At 54.0% G+C, this 20,929-nt stretch overlaps 4 protein-coding genes and 1 long non-coding RNA gene across 9 annotated transcripts in view; 1 reads left to right on the forward strand and 4 right to left on the reverse strand.

Annotated features, from left to right (window-relative positions):
- The window catches only part of TGM1 (transglutaminase 1), a 24,225-nt gene extending 21,124 nt beyond the window's left edge, over nucleotides 1-3,101 (reverse strand). Inside the window, 1 exon segment of the mRNA XM_077193218.1 lies at nucleotides 3,086-3,101. Coding sequence (XP_077049333.1) covers nucleotides 3,086-3,101 — 16 coding nt within the window.
- A 1,178-nt stretch (nucleotides 3,102-4,279) lies between these two features.
- PNP (purine nucleoside phosphorylase) lies at nucleotides 4,280-10,863 on the reverse strand. Its single transcript, XM_054654125.2, has 6 exons — nucleotides 10,748-10,863; nucleotides 9,633-9,796; nucleotides 8,378-8,481; nucleotides 6,595-6,770; nucleotides 5,580-5,761; nucleotides 4,280-4,845 (listed from the first exon to the last, which is right to left on the reverse strand). Exons 1-6 carry the CDS (start codon nucleotides 10,756-10,758, stop codon nucleotides 4,535-4,537), a joined length of 948 nt encoding a protein of 315 aa, XP_054510100.2. The 5' UTR covers nucleotides 10,759-10,863; the 3' UTR covers nucleotides 4,280-4,534.
- A 250-nt stretch (nucleotides 10,864-11,113) lies between these two features.
- On the forward strand, nucleotides 11,114-15,169 carry PIP4P1 (phosphatidylinositol-4,5-bisphosphate 4-phosphatase 1). Of its 3 annotated transcripts, none has more exons than XM_077170932.1 (7): nucleotides 11,114-11,489; nucleotides 11,593-11,768; nucleotides 12,133-12,239; nucleotides 13,242-13,347; nucleotides 13,883-13,935; nucleotides 14,041-14,131; nucleotides 14,653-15,169. In XM_077170932.1, exons 1-7 carry the CDS (start codon nucleotides 11,129-11,131, stop codon nucleotides 14,797-14,799), a joined length of 1,041 nt encoding a protein of 346 aa, XP_077027047.1. In that variant the 5' UTR covers nucleotides 11,114-11,128; the 3' UTR covers nucleotides 14,800-15,169. The 3 variants fall into 3 exon arrangements, with proteins under 3 accessions (XP_077027047.1, XP_077027048.1, XP_054510105.1); XM_077170933.1 differs by having other exon boundaries at nucleotides 11,114-11,456; XM_054654130.2 differs by having other exon boundaries at nucleotides 11,273-11,431.
- On the reverse strand, nucleotides 14,866-16,532 carry LOC143691904 (uncharacterized). Its single transcript, XR_013179713.1, has 2 exons — nucleotides 15,831-16,532; nucleotides 14,866-15,751 (listed from the first exon to the last, which is right to left on the reverse strand). It is a non-coding gene; the product is annotated as an uncharacterized LOC143691904 (long non-coding RNA).
- A 228-nt stretch (nucleotides 16,533-16,760) lies between these two features.
- Nucleotides 16,761-20,830, reverse strand: APEX1 (apurinic/apyrimidinic endodeoxyribonuclease 1). 3 transcript variants are annotated; one of them, XM_077193212.1, is made up of 5 exons: nucleotides 20,694-20,830; nucleotides 19,998-20,108; nucleotides 19,760-19,917; nucleotides 18,841-19,033; nucleotides 16,761-17,299 (listed from the first exon to the last, which is right to left on the reverse strand). In XM_077193212.1, the coding sequence occupies exons 2-5, from the start codon at nucleotides 20,047-20,049 to the stop codon at nucleotides 16,785-16,787; spliced, it is 918 nt and encodes a 305-aa protein (XP_077049327.1). In that variant the 5' UTR covers nucleotides 20,050-20,108; nucleotides 20,694-20,830; the 3' UTR covers nucleotides 16,761-16,784. The 3 variants fall into 3 exon arrangements, with proteins under 3 accessions (XP_077049327.1, XP_054510102.1, XP_077049328.1); XM_054654127.2 differs by having other exon boundaries at nucleotides 20,656-20,795; XM_077193213.1 differs by lacking the exon at nucleotides 20,694-20,830 and adding an exon at nucleotides 20,530-20,630.
- Between the last annotated feature and the right edge of the window lie 99 nt (nucleotides 20,831-20,929).

A 20,929-nucleotide genomic window follows, 5' to 3' on the forward strand; every position in this document is an offset into this window, starting at 1 on the left:
TGCCTTAATTAACCCAGCCCGAACGAGCCTAATTAACTTCGAAAAAACTTAAAATTAACTTTAAAGAACTTTAAATTAACTTTAAAAACTTTAAATTTACTCTAAAAAAACTTTAAATTAACTTTAAAAAAACTTTAAATTTACTCTATAAAAACTTTAAATTAACTTTTTAAAACTTTTAATTAACTCTATAAAAACTTAAATTAACTTTAAAAAACCTTTAAATTAACTTAAAAAAACCTTTAACTTTAGAAAAACTTAAATTAACTTTAAAAACTTTGAATTAACTTTTTAAAACATTAAATTAACTCTATAAAAAACTTTAAATTAACTTTAAAAAACTTTAAATTAACTTTAAAACCTTTAAATTAACTTTAAAAACTTTAAATTAACTTTTTAAAACTTTAAATTAACTTTAAAAAAACTTTAACTTTAGAAAAACTTTAACTTTAAAAAAACTTTAAATTAACTCTAAAAAAACTTTAACTTTAGAACTTTAAATTAACTTTAAAAAACTTTAAATTAACTTTTTAAAACTTTTAATTAACTTTTAAAAACTTTAAATTAACTTTAGAAAAACTTTAACTCTGAAAAAACTTTAAATTAACTCTAAAAAAACTTTAACTTTAAAAACTTTAAATTAACTTTAAAAACTTTAAATTAACTTTATAAAACTTCAAATTAACTTTAAAAAACTTTAAATTAACTCTAAAAAACTTTAAATTAACTTTAAAAAAACTTTAACTCTATAAAAACATTAAATTAACTTTTTAAAACATTAAATTAACTCTAAAAAAACTTTAAATTAACTTTAAAAAACTTTAAATTAAATTTAAAAACTTTAAATTAACTTTAGGAAAACTTTAAATTAACTTTAAAAACTTTAAATTAACTTTAAAAAACTTCAATTAACTTTAAAAAACTTTTCATTAACATTAAAAAACTTTAAATTAACTTAAAAAAAACTTTAAATTAACTTTAAAAAAACTTTAATTAACTCTTTTCGCCCTTAATTAACTTTTTAAAACTCTAATTAATTTTTCGATCTAAATTGAGTTTAAAAAAATCCCTTTAAATTAATGGAATCCTTAATGAACTTTTGTCAGATATTTAATTAAATTTGTTCCAGGCTTAATTAACTTTTAGACAACTTTGATTTATTTTTTCACGGTTAATTAACCTTAAAAAACCTTTTAATTAATTTTTTCGCCTTAATTAACTTTTAAACACTTTTAATTAATTTTTTCACCTTTAATTAATTTTTAAACACTTTTAATTAATTTTTTCGCCCTTAATTAACTTTTTCCCCGGCTTTTTAATTAACTGCACTCCACTCTTAATGAACTTTTAACCAATTTTTAATTAACAGCACTCGACTCTTAATGAACCTTCTAACAGACTTTAATTTAATTGGCATTAATGAGCTTTAATTAATTAATCGATCGCGCTTATGAACCGCGGTCCGAGGCCACGCCCACCCCTCCCTCAATTAATCAATCATTAATTCGTTAATTAATTAATTAATTAACTGGCCCGGAGAGGGGGGGGGAGGGGCGCCCTGGAATGTAAACGAGCTGGAATGTCCGGTTAATTACTAATTAATTATTAATTAATTCATTAATTAATTCATTAATTAAGGAGCAGCGCAAGGGGGGACGGAGCGGCCCAGTGAGGAATTGCCTAATTAGCCTCTAATCATTGATTAATTAATATTGATTAATTAATATTAATTAGAGGCTAATTATATTCTAATCATTGATTAATTAAGCCTCCGGGGTTAATTAAGCCCCCCGAAAGCAGCCGCCTCAATTAATCAAGCAGGGTAATTAATTAGCCTTTGCTAATTAACCGCAGGTGCCGTTAGCATTGATTGATTAATTAATGGCAAGGATGAGCCCTGAGTTAATTAATCTGGGCTGGTAATGAACCGTTAATAATTAATAATTAATGATGGCAAGGATGAGCCCTGAGTTAATTAATCTGGGCTGGTAACGAACCGTTAATAATTAATAATGAATCATCAGCCTGGGCTAGCTAATCATTAATTACCCTGACTAATTAATCGAGGGGATATCCAGCCTTTAATAATTAATTAACCGTCATTAACTGTTAATTAATAAAGTGACAGCGCTAATGAACCCGGGGCAGTTACCTGGGTGGGCTAATTAATCCGGAATAATTAAGGAATGGGGATTAATTAGCCTGGAATGCCAATTAATTAATTAATTAATTAATTAACAGAACGAGGCTAACGAGCCTGGGAGGATTTCTGGAGGGGATTAATTAGCCCGGGGTAATTAATCAATGGGGTTAATTAACCCTGGCCCTGAGAGGTCGCCGCTCGTTAACGGAGCTAATTATTGGGGGGGGTAATTAATTAATGAATTAATTAATTACACGGAATTAAGGCAAAATTCGGAGGGGACAAAGATTGGGACAGCAGGGAATTAATGAGACGGGATTAATTAATGAGACGGAATTAATGAATGGGAATTAATAACACTGAATTGGAATTAATGAATGGGAATTAATGACACGGAATTAATGACTCGGAATTAATGACATGGAATTGATGAGTTGGAATTAATTATTGACACGGAATTAATAAATGATACAGATTTAATTAATGGCACGGAATTAATTAATGACGCGGGACTAATGACACGGAATTAATTAATGACACAGAATTAATTAGTGACATGGAACTAATGACACGGAATTAATTAATGACATGGAACTAATGACACGGAATTAATTAATGACACAGAATTAGCTAATGACACGGGATTAATAACACGGAATTAGTTAATGACATGGAATTAATTAATGACACAGAATTAATTAATAACACGGGATTAATAACACGGAATTAGTTAATGACACAGAATTAATTAATGACACAGTATTAATGACTTGGAATTAATTAATGACACAGAATTAATTAATGACACAGTATTAATGACTCGGAATTAACGACGTGGAATTAAATAATGACAGGGAATTAATAACGGCATTAACGACGTGGAATTAATGACACGGAATTACCTCATTACACAGGATTAATTAATGACACGGGACTAATTACTCGGAACCGACGACATGGAATTAAATAATGGGATTAAACGCGGGATTAATGACGGGGAATTAATTAATGGCACGGGATTAACGACACGGAGTTAATTAATGACATGGGATTAATTAACGACACGGAATTAATTAATGACACGGGATTAATTAACGACACGGAATTAAGGCAAAATCCAGCGCAAATGTGACTCGGGGTTAATTAATGACATGGGGTTAATTAACGACACGGGATTAATTAATTAATGACACGGGATTAATTAATTAATGACGCTGGAATGTCACGAAATTCCCGCGGAATTCCCCGGGGGCTTTTCAGATTTTTCCCATTTTTTTCCGTTTTCACCCAAAATTTTCCCCTTTCCCTCCCCCATCCCGTTTTTTTTTTACATTTCCCCCCATTTTTTACCATTTTCCCCCATTTTTTCCCCAATATTTTCGGGGGATTTCCCAAAGGGATTTTTGTGGGAATTTTTTGGGGGAATTTCTGAGGATTTCCCAAGAGAATTTTTTTGGGGGGGATTTCCAGAAATTCTGGAAATTCCAGGTGATTTTTTGGGGGATTTTGGGGGGAATTTTTGGGGGGATTTCCTGGGTTTTCCCCACGGGATTTCCAGAAAATTCCCGAGAGATTTTTGGGGGATTTTGTGGGGATTTCCAGGTGATTCCCAAGGCTTTTTTGGGGGGATTTTTTTAGGGATTTTTTGGGATTTTTTTGAGTTTTCGTGGAGATTTTTTGGGGGGATTTTGGGGGGATTTTGGGGGGATTTTTCGGGAATTCCCAGGGGATTTTTTGGGAGATTTCCAGGTGATTCCCAAGGGATTTTTTGGGGGGAATTTTTTGGGGGGATTTTTTGGGAGATTTTGGATTTTGTGGAGATTTCTGGGGGGGATTTTTTGGGATTTTTTTTTTGGATTTTTTTGGGAATTTTTTGGGGGGATTTTTTTGGGAGATTTCGGATTTCGTGGAGATTTTTTGGGGGGATTTTTGGGGGATTTTTTGGGGGGATTTTTTGGGGAATTTTTTGGGAGATTTCATAGAGATTTTTGGGGGGGATTTTTTTGGGGATTTTTTTGGGATTTTTTGGGGAATTTTTCGGTTTTTTTGGGGGAGATTTCGTGGAGATTTTTTGGGGGGATTTTTTTTGGGAATTTTTGGGGAATTTTTGGGAATTTTTTGGGAGATTTCGTGGAGATTTTTGGGGGGATTTTTTTGGGGAATTTTTGGGGAATTTTTGGGGATTTTTTGGGAGATTTCGTGGAGATTTTTTGGGGAATTTTTGGGGAATTTTTGGGGATTTTTTTGGGAGATTTTGAGATTTTTTTTGGGGTTCGATTCCCCACGGGACCAAGGCACCGGCGCCCCCCCCACACCTCACGGGGGGGGGGGGGGGCGTTCCCAAGGCACTGCCCTCTATGACGTCATCACCCCCCGCGACGCCATCACCCCCTACGACGACGGCGCCCCTCCCGCGATGACGTCACGGAGGGGGGCGTGTCTCCCGGGCTCGTCCAATCGCGGGGCCAGGGCCGCCAGCAGCGCCCGCAGGTGCCGCGCCCCCTCCTGGGCGGCCGCCAGCACCTCCTCGTGCCCCGCCCCCGGCGGGGCGGGGCGTGACCCGGGCCCCGCCCCTCCGCCCGTGACGTCACCCTCGTCCTCGTCGTCGCTGTCGGCGGGGGCGGAGTTTGTGATGAGCGACAGCCCCAGCACGCGCAGGCCCAGGTGACGCGCGGCCGCCGCCTCCGAGACCGTGCTCATACCTGGGGAGGGGGGGGGGACACACCTGAGCACACCTGGGGACAGCTGGGGACACCTGGGGACACCTGGGGATAAACCTAAACACACCTGAGCACACCTGGGGACACCTGAGCACACCTGGGGACACCTGGGGACACTTGGGCATGCCTGGGGACACCTAAATACACCTGAACACACCTGGGGACACCTGGGGACACCTGGGGATAAACCTAAACACACCTGGGGACAAACATAAACACACCTGAGCACACCTGGGGACACCTGGGGACACCTGGGGACAAACCTAAACACACCTGAGCACACCTGGGGACACCTGGGGACACCTGGGGACACCTGGGGATAAACCTAAACACACCTGGGGACACCTGGGCACACCTGAGCACACCTGGGCACACCTGGGGATAAACCTAAACACACCTGGGGACACCTGGGCACACCTGGGGACAAACCTGGGGACACCTGGGCACAAACCGTGCGCCTCCGCCCCTCCCGAGCCCCGCCCCAAGCCCCGCCTATCCCCTCCCCAGCCCCGCCCCGTCCCTCGCAAGCTCCGCCCCCGCTCACCGACGGCGTGGGCCCTGGCCCCTCCCAAGCCCCGCCCCCAAGCCCCGCCTATCCCCTCCCAAGCCGCGCCCCGCCACTCGCAAGTCCCGCCCTAAGCCCCGCCCCCGCTCACAGACGGCGTGCGCCCCCGCCTCAAGCCCCGCCCCGTCCCCCCAAGCCCCGCCCCGCTCACCGACGGCGTGCGCGCCCGCCCTGCGCAGGAAGCGGCACTCGGCCGGGGTCTCGTAGCTCGGGCCCCCCACGCCCACGTAGACCCCGGAGCGCGCCCGCAGCTCCTTGGGCGCCAGCGCCAGCGCCAGGCGCCGCAGGGCCGGGTCGTAGGCGTCGGTCATGGACGGGAAACGGGGCCCGAACCTGGGAACGGACCCCGAAATGGCCGCTCTGAACCCCAAAATCAGCCCGAGGATGGGCCGCGAAATGTCCATTTTTAACCCCAGAATTGGTGTCAAAATTGGCCTCAAAATGTCCATTTTTAACCCCGAAATTGGTGTCAAAATCGGCCTGAAAAATGTCCATTTTTAACCCGAAAATTGGTGTCAAAATCGGCCTGAAAAATGTCTATTTTTAACCCCAGAATTGGTGTCAAAACCGGCCTGAAAAATGTCCATTTTTAACCCCAAAACCAGCTCTAAAATCGGCCCTAAAATGTCCATTTTTAACCCTAAAGTCAGCCCCAAAATGTCCATTTTTAACCCTAAAATTGGCGTCAAAATCAGCCTCAAAATGTCCATTTTTAACCCTAAAATCAGTGTCAAAATTGGCCCTAAAATGTCCATTTTTAACGTTAAAATCGGCCTTAAAATTGGCCTCAAAATGTCCATTTCTAACCCCAAAATCGGCCCCAAAATGGGCCCTAAAATGTCCATTTCTAACCCCAAAATCGGCCCCAAAACGTCTGTTTTTAACCCTGGAATCAGCCCCAAAATTGGTCACAAAATGTCCATTTCTAACCCCAAAATCAGCCCCAAAATGTCCATTTTTAACGTTAAAATCGGCCTCAAAACTGGCCTCAAAATGTCCATTTCTAACCCCAAAATCGCCCACAAAATGTTCATTTTTAATCCTAAAATCAGGCCCAAAATGAGCCCCAAAAATGTTCATTTTTCCCCTCAAAAAATCCTTTTTTCCCCAAATCCCCCCGTTTTCCCCAAAACCCCCCGTTTTTCCCCCAAATCCCCGCTCCGTACCTGTCGTCATTGGGCCCCACCAGGGGCGAGCGTCCGGCCAGGCCGGGCAGGTCGATGTGGTCACGGATGACCAGCAGGTGACCGGGGCCGAGCTCCGGCCGCAGCGACCCCGCGGCGTTGGTCAGCACCAGGGTGTGGACACCGAGCAGGGCCATGGTCCGGACGGGAATGACCACCTGGGAATGGTCACTCGTGGTCACTCATGGTCACTCATGGTCAGTTATGGTCAGTTATGGGCGGTTATGGTCAGTTATGGTCAGCACCAGGGTGTGGACACCGAGCAGGGCCATGGTCCGGACGGGAATGACCACCTGGGAATGGTCACTCGTGGTCAGTTGTGGTCACTCATGGTCAGTTATGGTCAGTTATGGGCAGTTATGGTCAGTCATGGTCAGCACCAGGGTGTGGACACCCAGCAGGGCCATGGTCCGGACGGGAATGACCACCTGGGAATGGTCACTCATGGTCACTCAGTGGTCAGTGATGGTCACTCATGGTCAGTTATGGGCAGTTATGGTCAGTTATGGTCAGCACCAGGGTGCGGACACCCAGCAGGGCCATGGTCCGGACGGGAATGACCACCTGGGAATGGTCACTCATGGTCAGTTGTGGGCAGTTGTGGTCAGTTATGGTCAGTCATGGTCAGCACCAGGGTGTGGACACCGAGCAGGGCCATGGTCCGGACGGGAATGACCACCTGGGAATGGTCACTCGTGGTCAGTTGTGGTCACTCATGGTCACTCGTGGTCAGTTGTGGTCAGTTATGGGCGGTTATGGGCAGTTGTGGTCAGTTATGGTCACTCGTGGTCAGTCATGGTCAGCACCAGGGTGTGGACACCCAGCAGGGCCATGGTCCGGACGGGAATGACCACCTGGGAATGGTCACTCGTGGTCAGTTATGGTCACTCGTGGTCAGTTATGGTCAGTTATGGGCGGTTATGGTCAGTCATGGTCAGCACCAGGGTGTGGACACCGAGCAGGGCCATGGTCCGGACGGGAATGACCACCTGGGAATGGTCACTCATGGTCACTCGTGGTCACTCATGGTCACTCATGGTCACTCATGGTCAGTTATGGGCGGTTATGGTCAGTCATGGTCAGCACCAGGGTGTGGACACCCAGCAGGGCCATGGTCCGGACGGGAATGACCACCTGGGAATGGTCACTCGTGGTCAGTTGTGGTCAGTTGTGGTCAGTTATGGTCACTCACGGTCAGTTATGGTCACTCAGTGGTCAGTTATGGTCAGTCATGGTCAGCACCAGGGTGTGGACACCCAGCAGGGCCATGGTCCGGACAGGAATGACCACCTGGGAATGGTCACTCGTGGTCAGTTGTGGTCAGTTATGGGCGGTTATGGTCACTCACGGTCAGTTATGGTCACTCACGGTCAGTCATGGTCAGCACCAGGGTGTGGACACCCAGCAGGGCCATGGTCCGGACAGGAATGACCACCTGTGGTCAGTTGTGGTCAGTTATGGGCAGTTATGGTCAGTGGTCACTCATTGGTCACTCTGTGGTCACTCATTGGTCACTCATTGGTCACTTCGTGGTCACTCATTGGTGACTCATTGGTCACTCTGTGGTCACTCTGTGGTCACTCATTGGTCACTCAGGTGGTCACTCATTGGTCATTGGGTGTGGCCAGGGGGCGTGGCTAAAGGATGGGGGTGGGACAGAGGGGCTGGGCCCATGGGAGGGGCTGGGGAATGGGGGCGTGGCCTCAGCTGTGCCCCGCCCCCAGCTGTGCTCATTCCCCCAGGTGTGGGCGTGGCCATGACTCACCTGGCTGGGGGCGTGGCCCTCATAGAGGTGGAACCGCCCCTGCAGGACGGCGCAGGGGGCGGAGCCGAGGCGCCCGACGACCAATCGGCCGGCGTGGCCCTGCACTGGGGGCGGGGCCGGAGGTCACCACGCCCACCTGTGACACAGGTGACCCCCGGGCCCACCTGAGACCCCAAAATACCCCAAAAACGGCCCAAAAATACCCAAAATCACCCAAAACCCATGCGGCGTCTCAGGGTATGTCACGATATGTCACGATAGTCACGGCCCTGCCAGTCCCAGTCCCTCCCAGTATAAACCAGTATAAACCAGTGACCCCAGTGACACCTCCCAGTATAAACCAGTGACCCCAGTGACCGATCCCAGTATAAACCAGTGACCCCAGTGACCACTCCCAGTATAAACCAGTGACCCCAGTAACCGCTCCCAGTATAAACCAGTATAAACCAGTGACCCCAGTGACCCCAGTGACCCCAGTGACAGCTCCCAGTATAAACCAGTGACCCCAGTGACAGCTCCCAGTATAAACCAGTATAAACCAGTGACCCCAGTGACCGCTCCCAGTATAAACCAGTGACCCCAGTGACCGCTCCCAGTATAAACCAGTGACCCCAGTGACCCCAGTGACCCCAGTGACCGCTCCCAGTATAAACCAGTGACCCCAGTGACCGCTCCCAGTATAAACCAGTGACCCCAGTGACACCTCCCAGTATAAACCAGTGACCCCAGTGACCGATCCCAGTATAAACCAGTGACCCCAGTGACCGCTCCCAGTATAAACCAGTGACCGCTCCCAGTATAAACCAGTGACCCCAGTGACACCTCCCAGTATAAACCAGTGACCCCAGTGACCGATCCCAGTATAAACCAGTGACCGCTCCCAGTATAAACCAGTGACCCCAGTGACCGATCCCAGTATAAACCAGTGACCCCAGTGACCCCAATGACCGCTCCCAGTATAAACCAGTGACCCCAGTGACCCCAGTGACAGCTCCCAGTATAAACCAGTGACCCCAGTGACAGCTCCCAGTACAAACCAGTGACCCCAGTGACCGCTCCCAGTATAAACCAGTGACCCCAGTGACCGCTCCCAGTATAAACCCCGGCCTGTCGCGGTACCGGTGCTGCGGGGGAAGTGCGGTATGTCGCGATAGTCGCAGCTCTGTCGCCGCTCCCAGCCCCTCCCAGTGCTCCCAGTGCTCCCAGTGACCCCAGCGAGCCCCGATTCCCAGGTTCCCCCGGCCTGTCGCGGTACCGGTGCTGCGGGGGAAGTGCGGTATGTCGCGATAGTCGATGGTTTTGGCCTCCGTGAGCTCCTCGGCCAGCGCCCCCAGCCCCGAGCCGCACACCAGCGCCACCCGCGGCGGCTCCCGGAACTGCGCCCGCAGCCACCGCGCGGCCTCCGCGCACGCCTCGAAACTGGGGCGGGAAAACAAACCAGTATGGACCAGTATGGACCAGTATGGACCGGTATGAACCAGTATAAACCAGTCTGGACCGGTATGGACCAGTTTGGATTGGTATAAACCAGTATGGATTGGTATAAACCAGTAAGGACCAGTATGGGTCAGTAAGGATTGGTATAAACCAGTAAGGACCAGTATGGACCAGTATAACCAGTATGGACCAGTCTGAATTAAAATAAACCAGGATGGACCAGGATAACCCCAGGGTGACCCCAGGACCCCCAAAATGATCCTGGGGTGACCCCAGGGATTGTCACAACCACTGGGATGACCCCAGGATGATCCCAGGATCCCCAAATGACCCCCGGATGACCCCAGGGCCCCTAGGATGAGCCCAGGATGACCCCAGGGTGATCCCAGGACCCCTGAAATGACCCTGGGATGACCCCATGACCACCAGGATGACCCCAGGGACGGTCATGACCCCCGGGATGACCCCAGGATGGCCCCAGGACCCACTGAAATGACCCCGGGATGACCCCAGGACCCCCACGGTGACCCCAAGATGACCCCATGACCCTTAAATAACCCTTAAATGACCCCCAAATGACCCCAGCCCCTCCCCATCCTGCCCTTGACCCTCGCCCTGGGCCCGGGCCCGGGGCCAGCCGGACTTTGGGCCCGGCCCCGCCCCCCTAAAAAGCCCCAAAATCCCCAAAATTTCCCCCAAACCCGCGCCTCTTCCCGTCCCCTCATTACCATAATTTGGGGAGGGGGCTCTCCGAGACCCCCCACTGGCCACGCCCCCCCGCCGGATGCTGATTGGCCGCCGGACCCCCCCGGGCCGCGATGCCATTGGACGATCCCACTCCCCCTCCATCCCCCCGACCCCATCCCAGGCCCAAAAAGGCCCAAAAATCCCAAAAATCGCCCCAAAATCTCCCCCGCCCACGCCCCCCCTCACCTCCCGTCCATCTCGGCAGCGTCTGAGGGCCAGGCCCCGCCCACCGCGCCTTATGTGGCGGCGCTGCCTCTGACGTCCCCGGCGCGCCCCCCGCGCCTGGCCCAATCGGAGAGAGCTGCCCGTCGCCATGGCGACGAGCGGGGGCAGCGGCGGGAGCAGCCGCCAATCAGAGCGCGGGGCGCGCGGGGGAGCGGCCAATGGGAGGGCGGGGTGGGCGGTGCCGTGCCGGGAATAGAGGAAATGGAGGCGGGGAGCGTCACGTGACGTGCGAGAAGCCAATGGGAGCGCGGGGAGGGGAACCCGGAAGAGAGGCGCGCGGGCGTTGCCAGGACAACGGCGCGTAAAAGGGAGGTGGGGGTATCACGTGGTGTGGCGTGGCCAATGGGAGAGCGCAATGGGGACCCGGAAGAGCGGCGCGCTGGCGTTGCCACGGCAACGCCCGGTGATAGCGAGGCGGGGGCGCCACGTGACGCGAAAAGAGCCAATGGGAGCGCGCGGAAAGCCTCACGTGAGGCGACGCGGCCAATGGCAGCGCGGGTGGCGGCGGGGCCGCCCCCTCGTGACCGGCGCGGGCCAATTGGGCTCGGGGGGGCGTGGCGCAGGGCGCTGTCATGGCGGACGGGGAGCGATCGCCGCTGCTGCCGCCCGAGGCGGGGCCGGGCCCGGGCGGGGCCGCGGCCGCCGGTGAGAGGGGACGGAGCCCCGCCGGGTGCGCGGGGTTTAATCCGGGAGCGGGGTCTGGGTGAGGCGCCGAACCGGGAGGGGCGGGGCTTAGCGCGGTGAGGGAAGGGCGTGGCTTTGGGGGGCGTGGCTTCCTTCGTAAATCACCGCTCTCCCATTGGCAGGCGGCGCCGGGGCTGGTCCGGGTGAGGCCCCGCCCCCTTACTCGCCATTGGGCAGCCCTGAGGCGCCGGGGGCGGGGCCTCCGGCTGTCACCTGTCGCGTGTGCCAGCGGCCAATCAGCGTCGAGGGGAAGACGCACCAGCACGTGGTCAAGTGCGGGGGGTGTGGCGAGGCCACGGTGAGGAGGCGGGGCCTACATGATGGGGGGCGTGGCTTTCAGTGCAAACGAGTGGGCGGGGTCTGAGTGGGTGGAGTGGGGAGGGGCGGGGTTTGAGCTGAGTGGGTGTGGCTTCAGTGAGGAGGTGTGGCGTCCAGGGGAAGGGAGTGGGGTACGGTCTATGTGGGCGGGGCTTGAAGGGGGAGGATGGGCGGGGTTTGCGATGGGTGGGCGGGGTCTGAATGGGCGTGGCTTCTTTGAGGGGGCCTGACCTCAGTGTGGCGACGTCTGGGCGGGGTTTGCGGTCGATGGGCGTGGTTTGAGCTGGGCAGGCCGGCTCGGGGGGCGTGTCCCAGCTGAGGCCACGCCCCCTTCGCGGCGGCAGCCAATCAGGACGGCCCCCGGCGGTAAGAAGTACGTGCGGTGTCCCTGTAACTGCCTGCTGGTGTGCAGGGCCTCAGCGCAGCGCATCGCCTGCCCGCGGCCGTACTGGTCTGTACTGGGACGGACTGGGAGGGGCTGGGAGGGGATTGGGGGCTACTGGTTTATACTGGGAGGGGATTGGGGGGGACTGGGAGGGACTGGGAGGGGATTGGGGGCTACTGGTTTATACTGGGAGGGGATTGGGGGGCACTGGGAGGGACTGGGAGGGGACTGGGGGAGACTGGGGGGGACTGGGAGTGGATTGGGTGGGACTGGGATGGACTGGGAGGGACTGGGAGGGGATTGGGGGGCACTGGGAGGGACTGGGAGGGGATTGGGGGGGACTGGGATGGACTGGGAGGGACTGGGAGGCGATTGGGGGGCACTGGGAGGGACTGGGAGGGGATTCGGGGCTACTGGTTTATACTGGGAGGGGATTGGGAGGGACTGGGAGGGGATTGGGGGCTACTGGTTTATACTGGGAGGGGATTGGGGGGTCACTGGTTCAGACTGGGGGCATTGGGAGGAACTGCGAAAGGGTTAAAGGGGGATTTGGAGTTACTGGTTTATACTGGGAGGGACTGGGAGGGGTTAAAGGGGGATTTGGAGTTACTGGTTTGTACTGGGAGGGACTGGGAGCCGTTCTGATCCATACTGGGAGCGGATTTGGGATTACTGGTTTATACTGGGAGGGACTGGGAGCCGTTCTGATCCATACTGGGAGCAGATTTGGGATTACTGGTTTATACTGGGAGGGACTGGGAGCCATTCTGGTCCATACTGGGAGCACTGGGAGAGGATTTGGGGTTACTGGTTTATACTGGGAGGGACTGGGAGATGATTTGGGGTTACTGGTTTGTACTGGGAGGGACTGGGATGGTTGCTGGGCCAAACTGGGCCATACTGGGAGCACTGGGGGGGTTCCCAGTCCCTCCCAGTCCCTCCCAGTGGCTCCCAGTATAACCCAGTTCTCCCAGTAAGAGGCTCCGGGGCCATACTGGGAGCACTGGGGGGGTTCCCAGTCCATCCCAGTCCATCCCAGTGGCTCCCAGTATAACCCAGTTCTCCCAGTAAGAGGATCATCAACCTGGGCCCGGTGCAGACGGGCGCGCCCAGCCCTGACCCCGCCCCCGGGGGCGTGCGCGTGGCCTGCGCCCACTGCGGGGGGCCCTTCCTGGTGAGACACGCCCCCTTCGGCCACGCCCACCTCATTACGCATGCCTAACCAGGCCCAACCTTTGCGGCCACGCCCTTTCCCCTCTGATTGGCCCCGCTGTGCCCGCCCCTTCCTGCTGAGCCACGCCCCTTCTCCTTCAAGCCCCACCCACTTAAGTCACACCCTTTAAAACAAATCTCTCAAGCCCCGCCCACTTATGCCCCACAATTAAAGCCACACCCTTTAAAGCCCCACCCTTTAAAGCCCCACCCTTTAAAGCCCCTCCCACTTAAGCCCCACCCCTTAAATCCCAACCCACTTAAGCCCCACCCTTTAAAGCCCCTCTTCTTCAAGCCCCGCCCTTTAAAGCCCCACCCACTTAAGCCCCACCCTTTAAACCCCACCCACTTAAGCCCCACCCTTTAGGCCCCACCCACCTAACACCTCCCATCCCCAAACCCTGCCCCCTGAACCCCCAAACCCCTCCCACCTTTTGCCCCGCCCCTTCTGGCCATTTATGCCCACCCCCATGTGACCACGCCCCCTTTCCCCGCAGTGGGCGGAGCTCCCCGAGCGCTCATTGGCTCGCTGCCCGCACTGCCGCAAGGTGTAAGTCAGGCCCCGCCCCCTTTCCCAGCGGCCACGCCCCCTTTTATGTGTGGGCGTATCCGAGCCCCCTGCCGTGGCTGACCACGCCCCTCTGGCCCCGCCCAGGTCCGCGATTGGCCGGCGGTTCCCACGGCGACGCTGCCTCTGCTGCCTATTGGCCGCCCTGCTGATGGGCGGGGCCGCGGCTGGGCTGGCGGTGAGGGGCGGGGCCAAAGGGAGGCTGGGGGTGGAGTCTGGTGGGGGTGGGTGTTAAGGGGTGGGGCTAAAGCGGGAAATGGGTGGGGCTTGAAGGGGAGGGTGTGTAAGGGGTGGGGTTTATGTGGGTGGAGGTTTAAGGGGTGGGGCTTAAAGGGGTGTGGATTAAGTGGGTGTGGATTAAGTGGGTGGAGCTTTAGATTGTGGGAGTCAAATGGGTGTGGCTTTATAGGGTGGGGCTTAAATGGGTGGGGCTTGAATGGGGAGGGGCCCTAAAGGGTGGGGCTTAAGTGGGAGGGGCTTTAAAGGGTGAGGCTTAAAGGGGAGTGGCTTAAGTGGGTGGGGCTTTAGAGGGTGGGCCTTAAGTGGGTGGAGCCATAACGGGTGGGGCTTCAGTGGGTGCGGCTCTGAAGGGCGTGTCAGAAATGGGCGTGGCTTAAACGGGTGCAATGGAAGGGGTCAGGGGAGCGCTCAGGGGGCGTGTCCAGAGCCTGACCCCGCCCCGCTTGTCCCCGCCCCCAGGCCGGCACATGGTGGGCGTGGCGCCGGGGGGCGCGGTGGGTGCCGGCGGCGTGGGCGGTGCTGGGGGCGGGCGCGGGGGCGTGTCTGCTGCGGGCGGCCTATTGGGGCTGCGTGCGCGTCAGCCAGCCCCTCCCACCGCGCGCCTGACCACGCCCACCCGCCCGGACACGCCCCCGTGCGCCCCGCGGGACCCGCCCCTTCCCTCTGGGACCCGCCCCTTTCCTTCTGAGGCACGCCCCCCCATCGTGGGACACGCCCCTTTCATCAAAGGACACGCACATGGGCGTGGCTTGTCACTATGACGTCACACAGCCACGCCCCTTCGTTATTGGACAACTCATCCCCTTCTGGCCCTGCCCCTCCTTTATTTTGCATGGTCCCGCCCCCTCCCGCATGTCCCCGCCCACTTGTACATAAGCCACGCCCCCCTCCCCGTGTACAGCGTTATTTATTGGCCACGCCCACCGAGGGGGCGTGGCCCCTCATCTGTAAATAAACCCGAAACCGGCATTTTTCACCCCAAAATTCACTTTTATTAAAAGATAAAGGGGAGGGGCTTGAGGGGGGCGGGGACTAAGGGGGAGGAGCCCTAGGGGGAGGGGGCGGGGCCAGAAGGGTTTTGGGGCAGTTTTGGGGGATTTTGTGTCCGAGCAGCGGCGGCAGCACCTGAGAGACCCAAATTTGGGTAAATTTGGGTAAATTTGGGTAAAAACGGGGGGGGGGGGGGGCGCCATCTTGGGGCTGATGACGTCATCAAGGTTAAACCTGGGCGGTTTTGGGTAAATTTGGGTAAAAACGGGGGAGGAGCTGATGACGTCATCAGAACCCTGTTTTGGGGCGATTCGGGGAGGTTTTGGGTCAGTCTGGGGAGGTTTTGGGTCGATTTCAGGACATTTTGGGTCAATACTTGATTAAAAGCCGTCTTGGCTTTGATGACGTCATCAAGACCCGACTCTGAGACATTTTGAGTGAATTTCAGGCGGTTTTGGGCCGAAACGCGTTGAACCAATGGCGTCAAACTCCAAATTTGTGCAGATTTTGAGCAAATTTAGGCCGATTTTGGGCCAGAACGTGTCCATGACCAGAAAATGACATGAAACTCAGATTTCGAGCAAATTTGAGCCAATTTGGGGCAAAATTGAGCTGATTTTGAGACATGGCCAGAGAATGCCATGAACATCGAATTTTGAGCAAATTTAAGCCAATTTTGAGCAAAATTGAGCTGATTTTGGGCCAGAATGTGTCTGTGATGAGCAAATGACAAGAAACTGGAATTTTGAGCAAATTTGATCCAATTTAAGCCGATTTTTGGCCAATTTAAGCCAAATTTGACCCAATTTAAGCCGATTTTGGGCCAATTTAATCCGATTTTGATCCAATTCAAGCTGACTTTGGGCCAATTTAATCCGATTTTGATCCAATTTAAGCCGACTTTGGTCCAATTTAATCCAATTTTGGGCCAATTTAAGCAGGTTTTGATCCAATTTAACCGACTTTGATCCAATTTAATCCAACTTTGGGCCAATTTAAGCTGAATTTGACCCAATTTAAGCTGATTTTGAGCCAATTTAAGGCCAATTTAAGCCAAATTTGACCCAATTTAAGCTGACTTCGTGCCAATTTAATCCAATTTTGAGCCAATTTAATCTGACTTTGGGCCAATTTAAGCTGATTTTGATCCAATTTAAGCCAAATTTGACCCAATTTAATCCGACTTTGGGCCAACTTAATCGGACTTTGGGCCAATTTAAGCCAAATTTGACCCAATTTAATCTGACTTCGGGCCAATTTAATCAGATTTTGATCCAATTTAAGCCAAATTTGACCCAATTTAATCCGACTTTGGGCCAACTTAATCCGATTTTGACCCAATTTAATCCAAATTTTGGCCAATTTAATCCAAATTTGAGCCAATATAATCTGATTTTGACCCCATTTAACCCATATTTGACCCAATTTAACCCAACTTTGACCCAATTTAACCCAAATTTGACCCAATTTAACCCATTTTTGCCCCAATTTAACCCAAATTTGACCCAATTTAACCCACCTCCATCCCAACCCACACCCCAACCCACAACCCCACCCCACCCTAAACCCCAATTTCACCCCCTCCCGCCCCGTTTCCCCCCTCATAGCGCCAGCAGGGCGGTGACGGGGCAGTGGTCGCTGCCCTGCGCGGCGCTGCGGATCTTGCAGTCGCACAGCGCCCCCAGCAGGCGCCGCGACACCACGGCGTAGTCCAGCCGCCAGCCCACGTTCCGCGCCCGCGCCCCGCCCAGGTACGTCCAGAAGGTGAAGGCGCCCCTGGCCTCGGGGTACAGGTGCCGGAAGGAGTCGGCGAAGCCGGCGCCCAGCAGCCGGGAGAAGCCCTCGCGCTCCTGCGGCGTGAAGCCGGCGCTGGCGCGGTTGGCGCGCGGGTGGCACAGGTCGATCTCGGCGTGCGCCACGTTGAGGTCGCCGCAGAGCAGCACGGGCTTGCGGGCGTCCAGGCGGCGCAGGAACTGCAGGAAGGCGGCGTCGAAGCGCAGCCGCGGCTCCAGGCGCACCAGGCCCCGCCCGGCGTTGGGCACGTAGGCGCAGACCACGAAGAGCGAGGGGAACTCGGCCGTCAGCACGCGGCCGTCCACGTCGTGCTCCGGGTCACCTGGATGGGACAGAATGGATTGGGAATGAAATGGGATGGGATTGGAGGGGATTGGAGGGGATTGGGAGGGACTGAGAGGGACTGGGAGGGGATTGGGAGGGGAACTCGGCCGTCAGCACGCGGCCGTCCACGTCGTGCTCGGGGTCACCTGGATGGGGATAGAATGGAATGGGAATGACTGGGAGAGACTGGGAGGGACTGGGAGGGACTGGGAATGACTGGGAGGGGATTGGGAGGGGAACTCGGCCGTCAGCACGCGGCCGTCCACGTCGTGCTCCGGGTCACCTGGAGGGAGACAGAATGAAATGGGAGGGGATTAGAGGGAATTGGAGGGGACTGGGAATGACTGGGAGGGACTGGGATGGGATTGGGAACAACTGGGAGGGGAACTGGGCCGTCAGCATGCGGCCATCCACGTCGTGCTCCGGGTCACCTGGGGGGAGATGGAGTTAACTGGGAGGGACTGGGAGGGACTGGGAGAGAGTTGGAGTGGATTGGAAGGGACTGAGAATGACTGGGAGGGGAACTCGGCCGTCAGCACGCGGCCGTCCACGTCGTGCTCGGGGTCACCTGGAGGGAGATAGAGTTAACTGGGAATGACTGGGAGGGACTGGGAGGGGATTGGGAGGGACTGGGAGGGACTGGGAATGACTGGGAGGGACTGGGATGGACTGGGATGGGAACTGGGCCGTCCACGTCGTGCTCAGGGTCACCTGGAGGGAGATAGAGTTAACTGGGAATGACTGGGAGGGACTGGGAGGGGATTGGAGGGGATTGGGAGGGACTGGGAGGGGCTGGGAATCACTGGGAAGGGATTGGGAATGACTGGGAGGGACTGGGATGGGATTTGATGGGAGTGGATGGGATTGGAAGGGACTGGGAGTGAAGTGGAGTGGATTGGGAATCACTGGGATGGACTGGGAGGGACTGGGAGGGACTGGGAGGTTGATTCTGGGGATGTTTGGGGTGGTTTTGGGGCGATTTCGGGGCTGTTTTTGGGGCGGTTCTTGAGGCAGTTTTGGGGCGGTTTTCAGGTGAGTTTCAGGACAGTTCTGGGACAGTTTTCTGTGTGGTTTTCAGGACATTTCTGTGTCAGTTTTGGGGCGATTTTGGGGCAGTTTTCTGTGTGGTTTTCAGGACAGTTCCATGTCAGTTTTGGGGTGATTTCGGGGCAGTTTCGGGACAGTTTTTGGGGCAGTTTCAGGACAGTTTTGGGGCAGTTTTGGGACAGTTTTGGGGCACTTTTCTGTGTGGTTTTCAGGACGTTTCCGTGTCAGTTTTGGGGCGATTTTGGGGCCGTTTTCTGTGTGGTTTCCAGGACGTTTCCGTGTCAGTTTTGGGGCGATTTTGGGGCCGTTTTCTGTGTGGTTTTCAGGACATTTCCGTGTCAGTTTTGGGGCGATTTTGGGGCACTTTTCTGTGTGGTTTTCATGACCTTCCCGTGTCAGTTTTGGGGCGATTTTGGGGCCGTTTTCTGTGTGGTTTCCAGGACGTTTCCGTGTCAGTTTTGGGGCGGTTTTGGCCGTTTCTGTGGCGCTCACCGATGCCGTAGGTGACCTCCAGGGGCTCTGTCCTGGCCAGCAGCCCCACGCCGCTGTAGCCCGGCCGGTCCTTGGCGCTGCTCCAGAACTGGTGGGGCAGCCCCGGCAGCTCCCGCAGCTCCGCCGGCACCGCCGAGGCCGCGCACTTGGTCTCCTGCAGGCACAGCACGTCCGGAGCCTCCTCCTGCACCCACTGGGGGGGAGAAAAACACACAAAAATGGCAAAATCTGTGAGAAAATACCAAAAAACGGGAAAAAACCCCAGCGAAAACGGCGAAAAAATGGCGAAAAACGGCCCAAAATTAACCAAGAAACGGTAAAAAAAAATTCCTGCAGGCAGAGCACGTCTGGGTCATCCTCATGCGCCCACCGGGGAATAAACACCCAGAAATAGTTAAAATCTATCTGAAAATATACAATAATGGTAAAAAAAAACCCCTATAAAAAATGGTGAAAATGCGGTGAAAAAAACAGCCAGAAACGGTGAAAAACCCCAACGAAATAACCCCAAAATTAACCCAGAGTGGAAGAAATTCCTCCTGCACCCACTGGGGGAAAGAGACGCACAGAAATGGTGAGAATCTATTCTGAAATAAATAAAAATGGAGAAAACCCCAGCAAAAACAGTGAAAAATGGCCCAAAAACAGTTGAACTCTCACCAAAATTAACCCAAAGTGGTAAAAACTCCTTTCACACCTACTGGGGGGCAAAACCCCCCCAAAACCGGTTAAAAATCTTCCAAAATAACCCAAAAGTGGAAAAAAATATCCCCGCAAATCACCCGAAAATGATGAAAAAATGTCTAAAATCAAAATGAAAAATTTCCCTCCAAAACTTGTGGTTGGCTCCTCCCACCAGCACAAGCCCTTCCCCATCCTCAAAAGCCCCTCCCTCATGCCCACAAGCCCCGCCCCTTACCTTGGCGCCGCCCTTTTTCAGCCACGCCCTCAGCCCATCCACGTTCCATGTCGTCACCTTGAGCGTCCAGCGCCGCCCATCGGGCGTGGTCTCGCGGGTGGGCGGGTCCTCGTAAAGCGGGGCCGGGGACGCCTTGGGGGCCTTGGCGGGGGCGGGGCCTGAAGGGGGAGGGGGAAAAGGTTAGTACTGGTTTATACTGGTTTATACTGGTCCGTACTGGTCTATACTGGTCACTCACCGGCCTCGTCCCCGCTCCCGTTCTCCTCCTTCTTCTTCCCGCGCTTCGGCATGGCGCCGCCCCCGCCCCTTCCGCCGATGGACACGCCCCCTCGGCCTTTAAGCTCCGCCCCTGCACCGGGGAGAGAGAAGGACAGCGTCAGCGCGAGCCAATCAGAGCGTGCCGGGGGTTTAAACCCCGCCTCCACGACGCAGCCCGGTCAATCAGAGCGCGCCGTAGCTTTAACACCCGCCTGCCCTCATATTCCGGCCAATCAGAGCGCGCCATGGCTTTAACACCCGCCTCTCCTCACAGCGCAGCCAATCAGAGCGCGCCTCCCCTCACGCCGCGCCAGCCAATCAGCGCCCGCCGCCGCCACGTGCGGCCTTGGGGGCGGAACCGGGCCCGAACCGGGGCCCGAACCGGGAGCGATCGGCGCCGACCAGGGCCCAACCCGCCCTCCACCGTCTGTCAATCATCTCCCTCTGTTACCAATCACCGGCCGCCGCTCTCCCCGTTAAACTCGCCCCCTCCTTTTCGGTCCCTCCCTCACCTAATCAGAGCACGCCGTGCCTCACCCGTCGGACCAATCAGAGCGCGCCGTGACTCAGGCTCCCCCCTCCCAACTAATCAGAGCGCGCCGTCCCTGAGCTCGCGGGACAATCAGAGCGCGCCGTACCTCAGCCCTTCGGAGCGACCAATCAGCGACCGCCGTACCTCAGCGCACGGGACCAATCAGCGCCCGCCGTGCCTCAGCGCGGGGGACCAATCAGAGCGCGCCGTGCCTGAGCGCGCGGGACCAATCAGAGCCCGCCGTGCCTCAGCGCGCGGGACCAATCAGAGGCGGCGGCGGGAGCGGCGGCTCCGCGCGCGCGGGAAGCGATGGTCAATGGGGGGCGTGGCCGGAACCGGAAACGCTCCTGACGCTGGGAGAGAATTGAGGCGGGAAACGG

Source organism: Agelaius phoeniceus, chromosome 37 (genome assembly GCF_051311805.1).
Source record: "Agelaius phoeniceus isolate bAgePho1 chromosome 37, bAgePho1.hap1, whole genome shotgun sequence".
In the NCBI taxonomy this organism is placed as follows: domain Eukaryota; kingdom Metazoa; phylum Chordata; class Aves; order Passeriformes; family Icteridae; genus Agelaius; species Agelaius phoeniceus.

What these genes read in the sequence shown, in the direction of transcription:
- APEX1 (XM_077193212.1), bottom strand. Translation starts at nt 20,049, where the DNA reads ATGCCGAAGCGCGGGAAGAAGAAGGAGGAGAACGGGAGCGGGGACGAG. An exon ending in CGGGAGCGGGGACGAGGCCG is followed by an intron (nt 19,918 to 19,997) that starts GTGAGTGACCAG and finishes CTCCCCCTTCAG; the next exon opens with GCCCCGCCCCCGCCAAGGCC. An exon ending in GGAGGTCACCTACGGCATCG is followed by an intron (nt 17,300 to 18,840) that starts GTGAGCGCCACA and finishes TGTCCCATCCAG; the next exon opens with GTGACCCGGAGCACGACGTG.
- PIP4P1 (XM_077170932.1), top strand. Translation starts at nt 11,129, where the DNA reads ATGGGAGAGCGCAATGGGGACCCGGAAGAGCGGCGCGCTGGCGTTGCC. An exon ending in AATCCGGGAGCGGGGTCTGG is followed by an intron (nt 11,490 to 11,592) that starts GTGAGGCGCCGA and finishes TCCCATTGGCAG; the next exon opens with GCGGCGCCGGGGCTGGTCCG. An exon ending in GCCTGCCCGCGGCCGTACTG is followed by an intron (nt 12,240 to 13,241) that starts GTCTGTACTGGG and finishes CAGTTCTCCCAG; the next exon opens with TAAGAGGATCATCAACCTGG.
- PNP (XM_054654125.2), bottom strand. An exon ending in GCACTTCCCCCGCAGCACCG is followed by an intron (nt 8,482 to 9,632) that starts GTACCGCGACAG and finishes CCCCGCCCCCAG; the next exon opens with TGCAGGGCCACGCCGGCCGA. An exon ending in GGCGGGCGCGCACGCCGTCG is followed by an intron (nt 4,846 to 5,579) that starts GTGAGCGGGGCG and finishes CCCCCTCCCCAG; the next exon opens with GTATGAGCACGGTCTCGGAG.